The sequence below is a fragment of the Emys orbicularis genome, chromosome 6 (assembly GCF_028017835.1).
Source record: "Emys orbicularis isolate rEmyOrb1 chromosome 6, rEmyOrb1.hap1, whole genome shotgun sequence".
In the NCBI taxonomy this organism is placed as follows: domain Eukaryota; kingdom Metazoa; phylum Chordata; order Testudines; family Emydidae; genus Emys; species Emys orbicularis.
Window position 1 is genome coordinate 85,563,098 of NC_088688.1, and position 16,323 is coordinate 85,579,420.

The 16,323-nt window shown below is 40.3% G+C and overlaps 1 protein-coding gene across 1 annotated transcript in view; it reads left to right on the forward strand.

The window, feature by feature from the left end:
- Positions 1–10,523, forward strand: part of MFSD14B (major facilitator superfamily domain containing 14B) — a 30,826-nt gene extending 20,303 nt beyond the window's left edge. The window contains exons 9-11 of the mRNA XM_065406999.1: positions 863–960; positions 3,401–3,558; positions 8,835–10,523. Coding sequence (XP_065263071.1) covers positions 863–960; positions 3,401–3,558; positions 8,835–9,032 — 454 coding nt within the window. The 3' untranslated portion in view covers positions 9,033–10,523. The remainder of the gene's footprint in view (positions 1–862; positions 961–3,400; positions 3,559–8,834) is intronic.
- The last annotated feature ends 5,800 nt before the right edge of the window (positions 10,524–16,323 follow it).

Consider the following 16,323-nt stretch of genomic DNA (forward strand, 5'->3'; position numbering starts at 1 on the left):
TTCCAAACAGCTCTACCAGTGAGAGCCACTGAGACAAAAGCTCTTTCCTTTTTAGAGTACCAACCCCTTCTGTGCTATAGTGAAGAATGCCTCACCAACTTTTTCACCATAGCTCTTCGTAGCAAATGAGATGAACTATAGAGCAGCTTTACCTAGAGTAGTAGCAGCTAAACAGAGATTTTAGGCTCTGTGCAAAAAACATGGGGTGAATTCTGGAACTGGATTTGATGGTGAAGAAGTAGAACAGGAAGACAAACCGTTCAAAAGCCACACTAGAAAATGCATATTCCCCTATTAATATGTGCTCTGCCTTGTATAGTGAATATTACCTCAGACCCTATTCAGTTAACTTGGGGGATATTAAATAAAATCAATCAGGATGGGATTTAATAAAAACTAGCTATTTCGAAGGAGCCAGGCAGAACCTGGCATGCACCTATCCATGCAGTAGATTTACTGAAATTGCTCCTTGGTATGACCTTTTCTAACAGAGGACAAGGCAGCATCAATAATATTGTGCTCACCTCATCTTAGCTTGGGTTGAATCAAATCAATTAATTTCAATGAGCTCAGTGTAACTCAGAAAAACATAAATAGGAGAGGTTCTGAGGTTGTTTGACAAATTGTAAGAGAAGAAAATAACTAAATTGTAAATGCGTAGCCATTACAAAAATTACATCTTTGGGTACTTAATGGTGAATGGTTTAGTGACAGTTTTAAGAACAGACCCTAATTGAGGAACCTATTTCTCAATTGTTACAACAATGTTTGTTGTATTCTTGCTTATTTGGGGAAATCCTTTTGTACCTAAAAGTATTGCTGCTTTATATTTTGAACAAAATATGTATTTCAATCAACACAGGATGATGTGGGCAGCAGGAGCTGTAGCAGCCATGTCAAGTATTACGTTTCCAGCAATCAGTGCTCTGGTTTCACGAAATGCAGAGCCAGATCAACAAGGTAAGTTCAGTAAATTCATCTTGGTGCTCCTGAAAAATTCTCTTCCTTGGACCAACTTTCTTAAAAACCATAATACCTATCTAGCTGTGCTCTTCAAATAAGATGACAAAGGAGGTAATTAGTTTTTGTCAGGAGGAATGAAAGTTTGTCTCCGGGTATTGTGGAGAGAGATGGATGCACATCAGGCATACTTGCCTTTCATTATTTCCTGAAAAGCATTGCTCTCATCAGTGCAGTCATTTCTTTACATAATTGCCTTTAAAGATGCTAGAAAATAAAAGTAAGTTGCTACAGTAACTTTCATGATTTTTCCTCTCCACTTGTTTTTAAAAGCATTCTATGACTCTGAACAACCAGCACTAGTGTAGCAGTGCCATCTTTCTCTTAACAGCTGAGTCCCCATTTTCCTATTGTCTGATTTATTACCTTATATACATAAGAAACATTTTCTTTTTGTTCCTTGCCAGGGAAAAAGGGTGGCCCAATTTGCTCTAAGCTTCTTTCAAAACTATAAAAGAAAAACTTCATAACCTCTCTCTCTAGGGAAGCAGGAATAATGAAGACATGGTAGAAGGGGTGGGTTGTGTGCATGCATGTTTTATTCCAAAGTTGGAGAAAGAGGTAAAACCTACACTTACTTTAAAGTGAAAAAGTCAGCAGTTAATACTGGTAAAGTATGAGCTATATTCTATAGTGCCATGGTGCTTTAAAGGCAAATGTAACAATCAGATCCCTGCCCTGTTGGGTTTACAGTCTAAAGTTAGAACAAACAAATGAGGACCGCAAGATAGAATGGGCAAGACAGAAAGTAAAGAAAGGATACAGCCTAGGAGGCAGTCTTCTGTTGGGAAAGGTGGTATTTGTACACGTTTGATGGTAGTTTTCTGTAGGCTTAACACAGTTTACAGTGGTTACATTCTAAAAGTGAACTAAGCGTATGTCTACACTACCCGCCAGATCGGCGGGTAGTGATGGATCTATCGGGGAGTGTAGATGCGATAAAATCGATCCCCGATAGCTCTGCCGTCGACTCCGGAACTCCACCGCGGCGAGAGGCGGAAGCGGAGTCGACGGGGGAGCGGCAGTGGTCGACTCGCCGCTGTCCTCACGGCCAGGTAAATCGACCTAAGATACGCTGACTTCAGCTATGCTATTCACGTAGCTGAAATTGCGTATCTTAGGTCGACACCCCCTCCCCACCCCCCTAAAAGTAGCAGGGAAGAAGTCCGGAGGGTGACCAGACAGCAAGTGTGAAAAATCAGGACGGGGGTGGGGGTAATAGGAGCCTATATAAGAAAAAGATCCAAAAATCAAGACTGTCCCTATAAAATTGGGACATCTGGTCACCCTAGAGTTCCGTGGAAGTTAGGGGAAAGTACAGCTGTGCACTGTTCATTCAAAGCCACCTAGAAAGCTGTACATGAAAGGATTTATAGAATTCCAGAGTGAAGTTATGCCATCTAGTGGAGAGGAAACAGCCATTGTAATTACACATAGCTCTCCCAAAACTGAACAGAAATTAAACAAAACTAAGTGACTTTCACTCACTAAAGCCAAAAGGATTCTTCCCTACTTTCTTTTTGTTCCAGCGGCTCATGGGAATCACACTTTCCCTAATTTTATACTACCTGTGTCAGTAAAAATGGTCTCCACGTAATTTAAAAATAGTTCACACCCATCTGAAGATCTGTTTTGTTCATGTCTGTCTCTTTAGTTTGTAAGCTCATCAAGACAGAGTGGCTTCTTTTGTCTTATACAGCATCACCTCGTACACAGGCAGTGCTTAATAATGGCACTTGTTAAAGTAATAATACATAAGTTAGTATCCGTCAGAAACTGCTACAAATGTGGGCAAACCTTTATTTATTCAGTACTTTGAACTTCAGCTACCCCTGAGTTGGAGCAGGAATAAGATTTATCTGAGGAGGATCAGACAAGAGCAGGATGTTACTGATGGAGAACAAAATGTTAGTCCATAGCTTGACAGGGAGTATTTTTGCAGGTAGAAATTTACTTGTTTGTTTATAACCAAGGCTAACTATCTTTTAGCTAAGGCAAATATCATCTTAAGCCTCTCTTGTTCAGTATAAGTATGGAGAGAAGTTGAGTTAGGGAAAGCATGGAGGTTGAGCTCACCCATTATAGCTGGGAAATTTTGATAACTTCTAATTCAGACCCCTCAGTTTCAAAATTGAAAATGTTGCTAGCAGCACATTAATCTATTGAGCAAACTGTGCCCATGTGGAAGCTAACTAAAATCCAGCTAACCTTCCTTGAAGGCATTTATTAAAACCCTCTCATGTGGAAGGTAAGGTTAATCTATTACATGATAGAATTAAACAGTAATTAGAGAAGTTTTGGGCTCTTGTACCATACATAAAATAAGGGATGGCTAATGAAAAGGCTGCCTTCTTCATTACCGTTACTTTTCCTTTCACAGGTGTTGTCCAGGGAATAATAACTGGAATCAGAGGTCTGTGTAACGGCCTTGGACCAGCTCTCTATGGCTTTATATTCTTTCTCTTCCATGTGGAGCTCAATGAATTGGCACCTGTCCAGAGTTCTGATAAGAACACCATGCAGGATCCTAGTGATGAGGTAAATCCATGGCCACCTTCCATTGCTTTTCAGTCACAAATATCAAATTTGCATGACTAAAATATCTTTATCTTGAACTCCTGGTATTTGTTCCTATGCTTTAGTTTTATTCTTAATTACATAAGAGACACTTTAAAGAGAGAAGTAAATAACAGATGTTAGAGCCAAAGCAATAGCTTTGGTTTTTAGTTACTATAGTGGCGTTAATAAACTTCCTTTGACATAAGAATAAACTTTGTGTGCAGCTATGATTTTCAGTGCAATAATATGTCTGATTTATTGTTGATGGGGAGGTTAAAAGAATTCAGTTTATTTAATTACAGCCAGTTTCCTCATGAACATGACAGTACAGGTCTGATCACTGCTCTACAGCCAAAATGCTTCTGAAATAAATGTAGTCAAACTTTACTAATTCTGGGTCACTGAGAACGAAAATGATGCTTAAAATTGTTGATTGACTCTAGTTTTCAAGATATGCTATTGGGTCAGTATATATGACCCTTGACTTGGGAATGGTGGAGGATAAGTGAGTTATAAAGGGAAGGGATCTCAATTTAAACCAGAAATGACTAAAATACATCTTTGACTGGATCTATGAATAAATCTATGACTGGGTTTGGACAGTACTTGCTTTTTAGGCAAAACAATGAATGATGCAATCTGAAGCTGGTATTGCGTCATATATGATATGAATTGCATCATGTTATTCCTAGAAGTCATGGATGATGCAATCATAACGAAGCTTACATCACTCTGCTGAACAAATTGCCCTATATCAGCTCTAGAAATCATACAGTGTCGTGCTCTCTTATTTGTCAGTGTTTGATTTTGCAAAGGGACACATTTCTGTTTAGCCAAAGTGAGCAGAGATGCCTCGTACTTGTGTTAACAGTGCAGATAACTTCTGCTATGTTTGTGGGGAAGTGACTTTTGCATCACAAAAGCGCAGTATAACCACTATGGTTAAGAAAGCCTATCACCTTTATTTTGGCTGCAAAATTGGAGATCAGGACAAGAGGTGGGCCCCACACATATGCTGCAACACTTGTGCAACAAATCTTCGGCAGTGGTTGAACAGGAAAAGGAAATCTATGCCTTTTGCAGTGCCAATGATTTGGAGAGAGCCAACAGATCATACCAGCAATTGTTACTTCTGCATGGTGCCTCCAGTTGGGAAAGGTGTGTCAAAGAAGAAAAAGTGGACTGTGCATTATCCAAACATTCCATCAGCTATACGCCCAGTACCCCACGGAGAAGGACTGCCGGTTCCTGATGTACCAGAATCATTCTCACTTGAGTCAGACGAGGAAGAGGAAGAGGATGAAACTTCTGGTCCTGAACCATCAATGTCACAGGACCCACATTTTCTCCCATCCTCCTCCTCTGAACCACACCTCATAACACAAGGTGAACTGAATGACCTTGTCAGGGATTTGGAACTACCCAAGAGTAAGGCAGAGCTCTTGGGCTCCAGACTACAGCAGTGGAATCTCCTGGCAGGTGATGTTAGGGTTTCCATGTTCCATGACCGTCAAAAGGATCTTGTCCCATTCTTCTTCATGGAAGGTGATCTTGTAGCCTGCAACAACATCGATGGTGTGATGGCAGCCCTCAACATCGTTCACAATCCAGATGAGTGGAGACTGTTCATTGATTCATCGAAGACGAGTCTTAAAGCTGTTTTACTGCATAATGGCAATGTTTTGCCATCCATTCCAGTTGGTCATGCAGTCCATATGAAGGAAACCTAGGACAACATGAAACAACTTTTGAGGTGCATAAACTATGACCAACATCAGTGGCAGCTTTGTGGCGATTTGAAAGTTGTTTGCTCTCTTGCTTGGTCTGCAGACTGGATGCACAAAGTACTGCTGTTTTCTCTGCGAATGGGATAGTTGTGCAAGAGATTCCCACTACATCAAGAAAGATTGGCCACTCCGACAGTCATTGGAGCCTGGGAGGAAAAGTGTTCAGCATCCACCACTTGTTGAATCAAGGAAGATTTTGTTACCACCCTTACACACCACCCTTACACATCAAGCTGGGTCTGATGAAGACCTTTGTCAAGGCCATTGACAAAACACAAGCAGCTTTCAAGTACCTCCGTGGAAAATTTCCAAGGTTAAGTGAAGCTAAGATAAAGGAAGGTGTCTTTGTTGGTCCAGGGTTCGTGAACTTCTTCGAGATGATGCATTTGACCATGCACTGCGTGGCAAGGAAAAGACGGCATGGAAAGCCTTCCAGTTAGTGGCAATAAATTTTCTCGGAAACAACAAGGCAGACAACTACAGGTTGTTGGTGGAAAACCTCCTCAAGGCATACAAAAGCCTTGGTTGCAACATGTCACTAAAGATACATTTTTTGCACACTCATCTAGATTTTTTTCCACCGAACTGCGGAGCAGTGAGCGACGAGCACGGCAAGCAATTTCACCAGGACATTGCAACAAAGGAGAAACGCTATCAGGGCAAATGGAGCCCATCAATGCTTGCAGACTATTGCTGGACAGTGACAAGAGATGCTCCATTTAATGAATACAAGAGACAAGCCAAGAAGCGCCGAGTAGACACTGAATAGGACTAACCTATGTACATAATAGTTTTTTGCCTTTTGTTTCCTAATAAATTTTATTTATATAACCCTTTTGCTGATTTTTAAAGTGTTACATAAACAGGACAGGTGAAATATTATCGTGTAAAGCAACCATAAACACATGAAAAGACCTAGGTTTACAATTTATGATTAAAACTCTACTATCTACACAATATACATAGACATAAAATATAAAAACTTAAATATCTTAGAAACAGTAGCCAATCAGTTGTTTTAATTGTCATATTTGAATTCAGCACATCAAAATACATAATAAATAGCACATTTTATCTCTGAAGCAGACGACTTTTCAAAAATTGTAGACCAGTGTTATGCAAATATGAAAAGGCTTTGGCATATAGTTTTTATAGTGATCATAACAAGAGAAGCATACTCTACACAACCATTTTTTAAATGTAGACATTCTAGAAAAATATGCTTCAATAGACTTGCACCTTCTCTTTGACATTTTGCCCGAATACCTTGTGACCCCTTTTTGATTCCCTCCAGTAATACTAAGTAGTTGCTTTTGAAATGCCTTTGCTGTCTTTCCCCTTGTCCATCTTGTAAAGTTTAAGCTTTTTGTTCTTGCCTATGTCCCAGCCTACCTCATCTTTTTATTGCCCCTTCGCTCTTTTATCAAAGCTTTGTTTAGCTGTCTCACTTGTCTTTTACTGCTCTCTTGGCTGTCTCTGCTATCTTTTACCCTGACCCATTCAGCCCTCACTCTTTCTTTCGAGTCTTGCCTGAAAACCCTGTTTTTCCAAGAGACCTAATGATCTCTGTGCACTTGAAATCAAATATTTAACAGTAGATTGATGTATTAGGTTCTTACATTAGTAAGAATTCATTTCCTTTATAGAAGATTCCACATTCCATTCACTAATATGATACATAAAACTAAGCTACACTTGCCAGAATAAATTTTAAAAGTGCACTTTGTTGTAGAATTTTCAATATTTTAAAATCATGTTTGCCTCCAATCATTAGTGATGATGAGCAAGGTTCTAGTTAAGTGGAGCTTCTTTCATTCTGAAGATTTCACTAAGCAGAATATAATTTTAGGATCCTGCCTGTGTGCCACTGGTCTCAGTGACCATTTCCCCTCATTGTACTGAGAAACCTGTAACATTTTTCAATGTGTAAAAAGGATTTTATGTGGTGTCTAATTCCAGTAAAAAGTTGCCTTTTCAGTAACAATCAAAAAGATTTGTGGTTGCTTTCTCTACTGGGACCCAAATATACTCTCATTCTGTGACAAATTTGGTTTTCCAATATCATTTGTGTTTTTTCCATCCAAGACAGAATTGCTCTTGTGTTAAAATACTGTCTTCCCAGTGCTTAAACTTTTCTTTACCATCTGTATGTGTGTGGTATGATGCTTAGCCCTATCAAATCTTCTGTCCAGGTTATTAATCCTAGAAGTTAAGATTTCCTTTCCAGGAAAGTCAGCTGAAGCCTGTGAACAGTCTTATTGTGCAAATGTAAGCTTCTCCTTAAAATGTATCTGCAACTCTTTGGAGGCCTTGGAAACTTGCAAAGATGATGCCAGTTTGAGAGAACCCACTGAAACTTGGTTGACAGCAGTGGTTCTTAGCCTCCCACTTTACAGATAAAGAATAGAAAGAAGATAATTTGGATCAACATATCCCCACAGTAGTGAACTTCTCTTCAGTTTGCACTGCTGATAGGGTTAATCATGGCAAAAATGTGTGCCTGCTATTCAAATTCGTATTCATTCTTAAAACTGATTTATGATGTGAAACTTGGTGCTCTTCATTCTTTATCCCGCCCCATAAAATTTAGTTGCACTGAAATAGATTTGGAACCCTAAGAGGACCTTCCCCGAGGGGCAGATACAGACTGCTGAACATGGCGATGCATGCACCTGGTAGATCAAAGACTAACATGATCAAATGGCGCTACTCAAATGACATGAATACATGCGAGCACGGTGAAGTGCAGACCATGCAGCACATGCTCGTTGCCGACTCTTTGGTCGACAAGACAGAGTAGTTTGAAGATTTCTTTCCTTTGCAGTTTTTTTAAGGGTAAACTAAGAAAGAAAACCAAAAATGTGCCCCCTTGAATTCTATATGGTGTGTTTTTCCTTCTTGAGCTTAAAATCACATCCTCATTTCCCTGTCTTTGCTGGAAGACCTGGTCAGGATCTTTGGAGGGCCCCCTTTGTTGGAGGTGAGAGAGCTGAAGCTCAGGTGACGTCTTAACGTGACACTGTTCAGGTTGAGAGAGAGTTCTGACACTTCTATTAATTACAAAAATAAAAAAAGAAAGGTGGGCTTAATCTAGTATTTTTACAATAGCTTTAGCATCTTTATATATCATAAAGAAACAATAAAATCAAAAACATGTTTTAATCTTGTTTTTAGTTCAACTGCTTCAGGGGAATGCTTTCAGTGATAGCTATTTGGTGAACTTGACATGAATTCACAAATAGTTTTCAGTTGAATGAAGCTTTTTATTCACGGAGTGAAGTGTCCACTGAAAATTTTAGCCAGCTCTAGTTGTAATGCACATACAAATTGAGCATGCAGTTTGATATACGTTTAGTAAACAGCTTTTTGAAATTGTTGTCCTATTGTTGTCCTGATTCAGTGATGTAATATTTTAATCAAGTAGATATTTCAGTTTCATATTTTTCTGATTTGCCTGTTTTGTTGCAGAGAGCGATCATCCCTGGCCCTCCTTTCCTGTTTGGAGCATGTGCAGTTCTTCTAGCTTTTCTGGTTGCCTTATTCATTCCTGAGCACAGTAAAGCCAGCTGTACCAGGAAGCACAGCATCAGCAGTGCCCAGAGCAACAACCCAGATCGTGGCAGTGATGAGGACATTGAACCATTGCTGCAAGACAGCAGTGTCTGAGGGCTAGCTTTGAAAAAGGAGGCTGCAAATCAAAATTCATGCACTGATCTGTGAACCCAGAAAACAGGACAGAATGCAGTGAGCTTCTGGTCTCTTAAGGGAGGATGGAGCCATGTGCAAGTGAAGATCACATGTTGTTGTGGATATTGGTGTCCACTTTGGGTTCATACTATCAAACATTTACTGTGGTATTTTGTTTTGTGTACTAGGGCAAGGTAAGGTTTGAATCCTTGTTTCCCCTGTACCTGATATGTAACTGGAAATGCCATCTCAAGCCCTGATGTTGGATTGAAAACCTAAATACACAGACCATGCAGAGAATAAACTTTAATAAAATATTTTGAACATTCAGTTCCCTATAGTCACTATAAACAAAATAAGCAGGTTTGAGGCAGACTACAGTTCCTGCCAAAATAGTTAAAGGTTAAGTTTTGCATTTTAAGCCTTTTCTTTGGATGTATGGCCCTGTGTAACCCTCCTAGGTTTGGGAGGGACCAATCTACAGAGTTTTAGTATCTGAAATATTGCAGATGATTAAAGGTCATATTAAAATTCCTGAACCCATATTCTCAAATATTTATGTATCATACTAATAAAAAATCCAGTAGACTCCTTAGGGCGTTGATAAAACTAAACGATTACTTTTTACAGATGAGGGATCACGTATGACAACTTGCCTATGAGTGAAGGACATATTCAAGTCTTAAACCCACATTCCAGAACAGTGTCTGACCTGAAGTGGCTAAAAAGAAAATCCAGTTGGCACCTGTGAGCATTGATAGCGTCAGTGCTCTGCTAGTAGAAAATGATTTTAATGATTGATTGTATAGCACCACAAATGTAGATGATCTTCGTTTGTGCGGGGGCTAGTTAACTGGATGCTGAGGCAACTTACATCAAGACTTGTATGTATTTATTGCATTTTGTCATGATCTGCCGTATAAAATAACTCTTCCCACTAATTTCACCCCTGCCTTAACTGCTACTTAGTGTGCATTTATTCTCATCTAGCCTTCATATCAATGTGTCTCACCTGCTGAATCTCAAGGAAATATGCATATTAAGTTCTTTTCTAAAAGATGGTTTAAAGAAGTTCAGTGTCTATAAAGTGTTATGCTAATTTTTAGACATTTTATGAAAAATTATACAGATTTATATGTATTTTGTTGCAGTGTAAATGAACCATTAAACAAAACCTGACTTTAACAAAGTACTCCTATGAATGTTTTGTACGTATGAAATATATGTAGATATTTGTAAGGAGTTTTAATTTTTTTCAGATGGAAGTGCTGTGTAAATCTTGTATTTATAAATGCAATGAGGGTACTGACAGATATACAGTTTTTATAAAGGATTGTGTATTGACTGAACAAATTTTAAAAAATTATATATTTTGAAACTTGTTCCATCTTGAGCAGAGATAACAGACCTTTTGTACTATGCAGTTTGGTTTTTAAGTTAAGCTTCCATAATAAATCTGCAACTTATACTTTCTAGGTTTCATGTGTTATGTGTGTGTTCTTGCAGTTATTTATTACTTCCATTTCATTTTCCCTACTTCAGATTGAAGATGATTTACCATTCAAAATTATATTACATTAGTGGCTCAGTACCCCAATAAAGTTTCAGGGCCCCATAGTGTAGTCTTTGTACATACAAATAATAAGACACTCTTGTATCAGAAAGCTCACAATATAGGTTTGACAAGGTGTGATTGGGTGCAGCAGAGATATGGGAAGAGTAGGTAGGGGAAGACGGATAACTGAAATATTAATCTGATGGGTTTGAGTTGTCAAATACTGAGGACTTGATTTATTTTTTTAGTTGGATCCTAAATTCTTCTATTCCTTAAGTCTTCAAATTTTCGATGGGGATAACTGTTCCATTTCATTTTTATGCCCTCATAGTTTACTTGACATTTAGCTTGAGTGTTTAATTTCTACACCAGGTGTCTTTGAATTCCAAACTTGTATTTTGAGAGGAAGCTTGATTGCAGTGATTGGATGCAGTCTGACTACATGTCCCAATGGTGCATGAAGTATATGTAGATCTAATGAGCATAATCCTTTTGTTTTGCCAGTATCTTCTGAGAGTTTGGGGATCCTATTCAGCAAGCTGGATTTAGGGAAGCTTGTTAGGTTATGGATTTAAAGGCTTTCTGTGAGGTATTCAGTTTACAGTAATGAGCACCAAACTGGGAAGTGTATACCCCATTTATATAGGCTGAAGGAACAGACAGCATTTGGCCAACTTCACATATGGAGCTTGATGGACCAAGCAATAGAAATTAGGTCTCCTGATGACCAATGCTAAAGCCTGTATCACAGGATTGTCATTCCTTTTCCTAGGTTATGTCTGGCCAGGAAGCTATGGGAGATCATTCTTGCAACACCTGGGACTTCTATCCCATATTAGTATTTGCTGGATTACAATGAAAGGCAGCTAATTGAACAAAATTATATGGGCATCTTCATGTCCTACATACTATTAATATGAAACACACGACTAAACAGATTTGGACTGTGATTACATTGGCAAGCCAAACGCATGCTGTGGTCTGTAGGCATGATCTGCAACTGTCTACATTCTCTTGCACTGTAACAACATCCTTACTGCAGAGATTATGCTGCTCCCCTTTGGTTCTTTGTTGAGCTATGTTTCCCCTGTTAAGCATTGCCTCAGAGGGTTGTTTTTTTCTTTTCCTATTTTAAGACTCTTTTCCCATGAAAAATTCTGTCAAGGGCATGCTCAAAAATCATGAATAAAAAGGCACTGGGCATATGGAATGTTTCTTGCACCTGTTCGTTTTTTATTCATGTACCTGAACATTTTAAGTTTGGGAATACCAACATTTTCTCTTTATTTTAGAGCATTGTAAATAGTTAATAGCGTTATAATACCCTAAGCAGATATGTGAAATTGCCTTCTGACAAGAATATGGAGTTTAACAAAGTCTGACAGTCTTGATAAGGAAATTCACATGACAAGATTTCCTTGTGATCCTTGGATACTCCACAAGATTAAGGTCTAATACTACTTAACATAAGGATAGAAGTACCTGTACTGAGCAAGACCCACTCAGGTTCCTTACAGTAAGATTGAGATCCACAGACACTTAGGTGCCAATGCCATCCTCAACCATCTAGGTCAGCTTAATTCTAACCCTGTAGGGGCTTAAACTCACTTGTTCCCTAAATTTTTGCTTTAAAAGGCCCCTAGGCACCTTTGTTTCTGCCTCTTGGCATGTGCATGGTTGCCTCCAGCTGCCTCTCACTTCTAAGCCTCAGGCTCAAATGAGGTAGAGATTGGCATTCTTACTGGATTAGGTGTGAACTTCACACAAAACAGCCACAGAGGGGGGAGAATTTCCATGTAACTTTTAGCCCAATGGTTAGAGAACTCACCCAGGAGCAGGGAGATCTGTGGGGCTAAAGCTGGGAGCTGTGGGTCTGAATCCTGGAGCCCCAAGCCCTGGCCTTACCCAGAGTGGGACAATCTTGGGGGAAACTCTACATCCTCTTCCCCACCTGGCCAGGTTGGAGGTGGGAAGCTGGAGCCAGGCAATGGGAGGGGGCGGCTGCTGCTCTGGTTGGTGCCATGGACCGGATTGTCGCGGAGCTCCCCTGTCTCCTCCTGCTGGTGCCCAGGATTATGGCTGCTTCTCAGCTCCCAGCCCCCTTTGACTGCTCGGGCAGCCGTAAGACCTGCTTGGGCAGGGGGACCCAGCTCCTGGGTGGCAGAGACCCTGGGGAGCAGTGACCATAGGATGGGGGGGGCCCTCCTGGGCTCCTGGTCCACAGGCTCTAGCTATCCCTCTACCTGCAGCCTGAGCTCTGAGATACATACCTCACTGCACACAGCTCTGAGCTACCCCCTCCCTGAGCCATAGGAGCCATCTCTCTCCTTTCCCCGGGGGTACTCAACCCCTGACCAGGCCCTGCCCCCATTCCATCCCTTTCCCTAAGACCCCTACCTCTGTCCCGCTTCTTCCCATCCCCATTCTGCCTATTCCCACCCAGTTCCACCTCTTCCCCCGAGCATGCCCCATCCCCGCTCCTCCCCTTCCCCCCCCCCCCCCCGTGCCTCCTACAGCAGAACAGCTGATCGCAGCAGGCAGGGGTTGCTGGCTGCTGGAGGGTGCTAAGCACCCCCTAATTTTTTTTTCTGTGGGTGCTCTAGCCCTAAAGCACCCATGGAGTCAGCGCCTATGCCCCAAGTTACCTCCCCTGCCTGTGCCCTAAGCAGTTTTCAAACTTTTTGAGCTGAGCCCCTCACGTTGAGTTATAATTTTTGGTTGCATTCCCTCTCACAACCCAGACAGGCTGGGTGGTGAGTTGGGGGTGGGGGTGGAGGTGGTGGTCCTTCTCCAAACCCTGCTGTGCAGAGCGGGCCCAAACCCCACCACTCCCCGCCCCCACTCAATAGAAGTCAAACTATGTCTATGCCTGAGGGCCCCACCCTACCCAGTGACTGGAGCCCCGAGCGCCCCCCCCCCCAACCTCCTGCTGGGCCCTGGAGTTTTTATAGCATATTGGGGAGGGCTCAGAAAGAAGAAGGTTGAGAACCCTTGGGTTAGGGCACTGTCCTGAGGCAAGCCTGCTCTCCCTCCCCTCCCCCCCCCCCCCATGAATTAAGTGTGTGCTGTTGCTGTTCTAAGTTCCTTCTTGCAAGGTGCTTAAGACTACTGACTCTAGAAGAGGATTCCTGTGGATCCCAAGTAGGAATAGGCACCTTCTTCTAGTCCAGACTTAAGCTCCTAATTCCCTAAGGAGGTCAGGGCTTAGTCCACACCACTTCAGCAGTATCTGCTATGGCATAGCTTAAGTGACTCCCCATCTAGTATGTTGGCTTTTACAGATCTCATTCTCAAGTGCGTAACTCTCCCCATGCATTGTATGAGGAATTTAGCTACCTAATGCAGGGTTTGTGGATTCTGGTGATTTTTCAAGGCAACTGAAAGACATTGCAACACCTAAATCCTTTTGTGGATCTGGGCTTAAAGTACTTCACAATGTGAGTAAGGTTAGCTAAATCAGCCCTTAATATTTATTTGTACTGGGATAAAAGTTTTAGAAATAGCCTTTGATTTTTGTGCCCGTAGCAAACTGTGGAAAAGAACTTTTCATGCACGTTAAGTAGGTACAGCACTTCGAGTGCAACTTAATTTGTACCTATTCTTAGACTATAGTGTATCAAAACCACTCATGAGAAACAATGGGCTAATAACCTGGATTGGATCTTTCAGGAGTAAAATTTTATCTAAGTATAAAATGTGAGAAGTGACAGATTTGCAATAGAGCAATTATATGAAACAAACCAGTCTATGAATCTCTATGTTCCTTGTTGTCAAATAAAAGTAATTTTTCTTCTTAACCATATGTATTTGTTTTACATACATTCATTGTGTTCATCTTTATCATTTTCTAATTTACAGAAATGTATTTTGTAATGATCATACTTACCTTTAAATTCATCAATATGTAATTAAAAAATATAGTGAAGCTTATGGCTAAATTCAGCCACTATTCTTGAAACACACTTATGTATGTATGTGATTAATTATACTACTATGGCTTCAGTGGGACTCCTCATGGTAGTAAAGTTAAGGATGTGTGTAAGTGTATGCAGGATAGAGGCCTAAAATAAGTCACCTCATTCATTTCTACAATTGTTTGGTGGTCAACAGAAAAATGTAAAACAAACAAATACTGTGGCTGAATGATGAAAAATATGTACTATGGTAAACAACCTAAGTGCAACTTCTGTATGAGGATTCTTATCTGATTAATGTTTTTTGGCCTCTTTGAAGCCAGTTGTTCTTAGTGAAGCCACTACTATCACAACTGGTGCTAATTTGCAGTCTTGGTAGAGTGGGCAAGGATTTAATTGGCACTGAGCCTGAATTTCCCTTTTGCTTCCAGCAGTGATCTTTCCCAATGATTGTATACAGGCGTTGCATCATGAGGAAGCTTGCATTGCTCCAATCCAATGTCAAGTCTGTACCTAAATGGAAGACTTCAGTTTCCAGTGTTGATAGTAAGCACTAAACTATATATATGTACATATAGCAGTTCAACACAATTAAAGTCAAATTTCAAGGAAGGTGAAGCAAAGAAGAACGGGTGTCTATGGTAATGGATCAAGCCAATTGAATGTCAGTAAGCAGATCAATGAAAATATTTTCACAGGCAGGATAAAGTGCTCACCAAAGAATAAACTAATTGGTGCCACCCTGACAACAAGTGAAGGTAATAAAACAACCCCTTTTGCCTTGTTTATCCCATTGCTAGTGGAAATAAGTCAAACTCCCTTGTACTGATGTTATCAAAAAGTGCTGTAGGTGGTGTGAGTAGTGTTGGCTGAGGTCTTGTTCTTTCATTTAAGTAATCAATTCATAAAGGTAAAAACTCAATCTCTGAGCTACGTGGAAGGAGTTGTGAAGGCCAAAAAGTATCTAACTCAAAGAGCTCTAAATTTTTTTGCTTTTATTCAGTTTGGACTGTAGTTCTACTTTGAAAGGGGATGGTAAAAATGGCCTTGTGGGGTACTATGTTTGTCTTTCTGGCTCTAGATCAAACATGCAAATTTTTGAAGTAAAAAGATTTTTTCCCCCTAACGGCTAACTTTGCAAACTCAACCTGAGGTTTGCAAGTCATTCTTGTGTTCTATTTTGAGCTTGCACGTAATTACCAGAAGCGCTGATCCACCTGAGGTGTAGGGTTACTTGAGAGACCAGGCAAGAGCACCTCTTGACTTTCATATCCCACCATGAGTTTTCAGGATTGGGGGGGAAAAAGTTGAGCAAATTTCATCTAGAAGTTACTGAGAGACAAGCTGGTTGCAAAGTGGTGGTTTTCTTTTTGTTTTTCAGACTCTCTGAAAAGTAACTTTTAAAAATAACGTCCTGATGGTTTGCAGAGTTGAACTACATGTTGAGCTTGATTCTCCATTGCCCTGCTGCCTGTATAGTCATTTTACATCAGTGCAAAGCAGATTAAATGTTCTGAACAGATAGCATTTTACTCTTACTTGGGACTGGCATAAGTGACTACACAAGTTGCAGAACGCTGGAAAAATCACACCTTTTAAATGCAAACTCATTTCTAGAGAAGGGGATTTATTATTCACCAGATTAATTTACACACATATAGTTTACTCTTAAAGAATACAGGCACTTTCGGCAGATATTTGGAGTACAATGAAGCAGTGGTAAACTCCAACTAAGCCCAAAACATGTCTAGATGTTTTTTTATAGTAACACATCAAAAGAAAATAATGTAACTATCCCAAA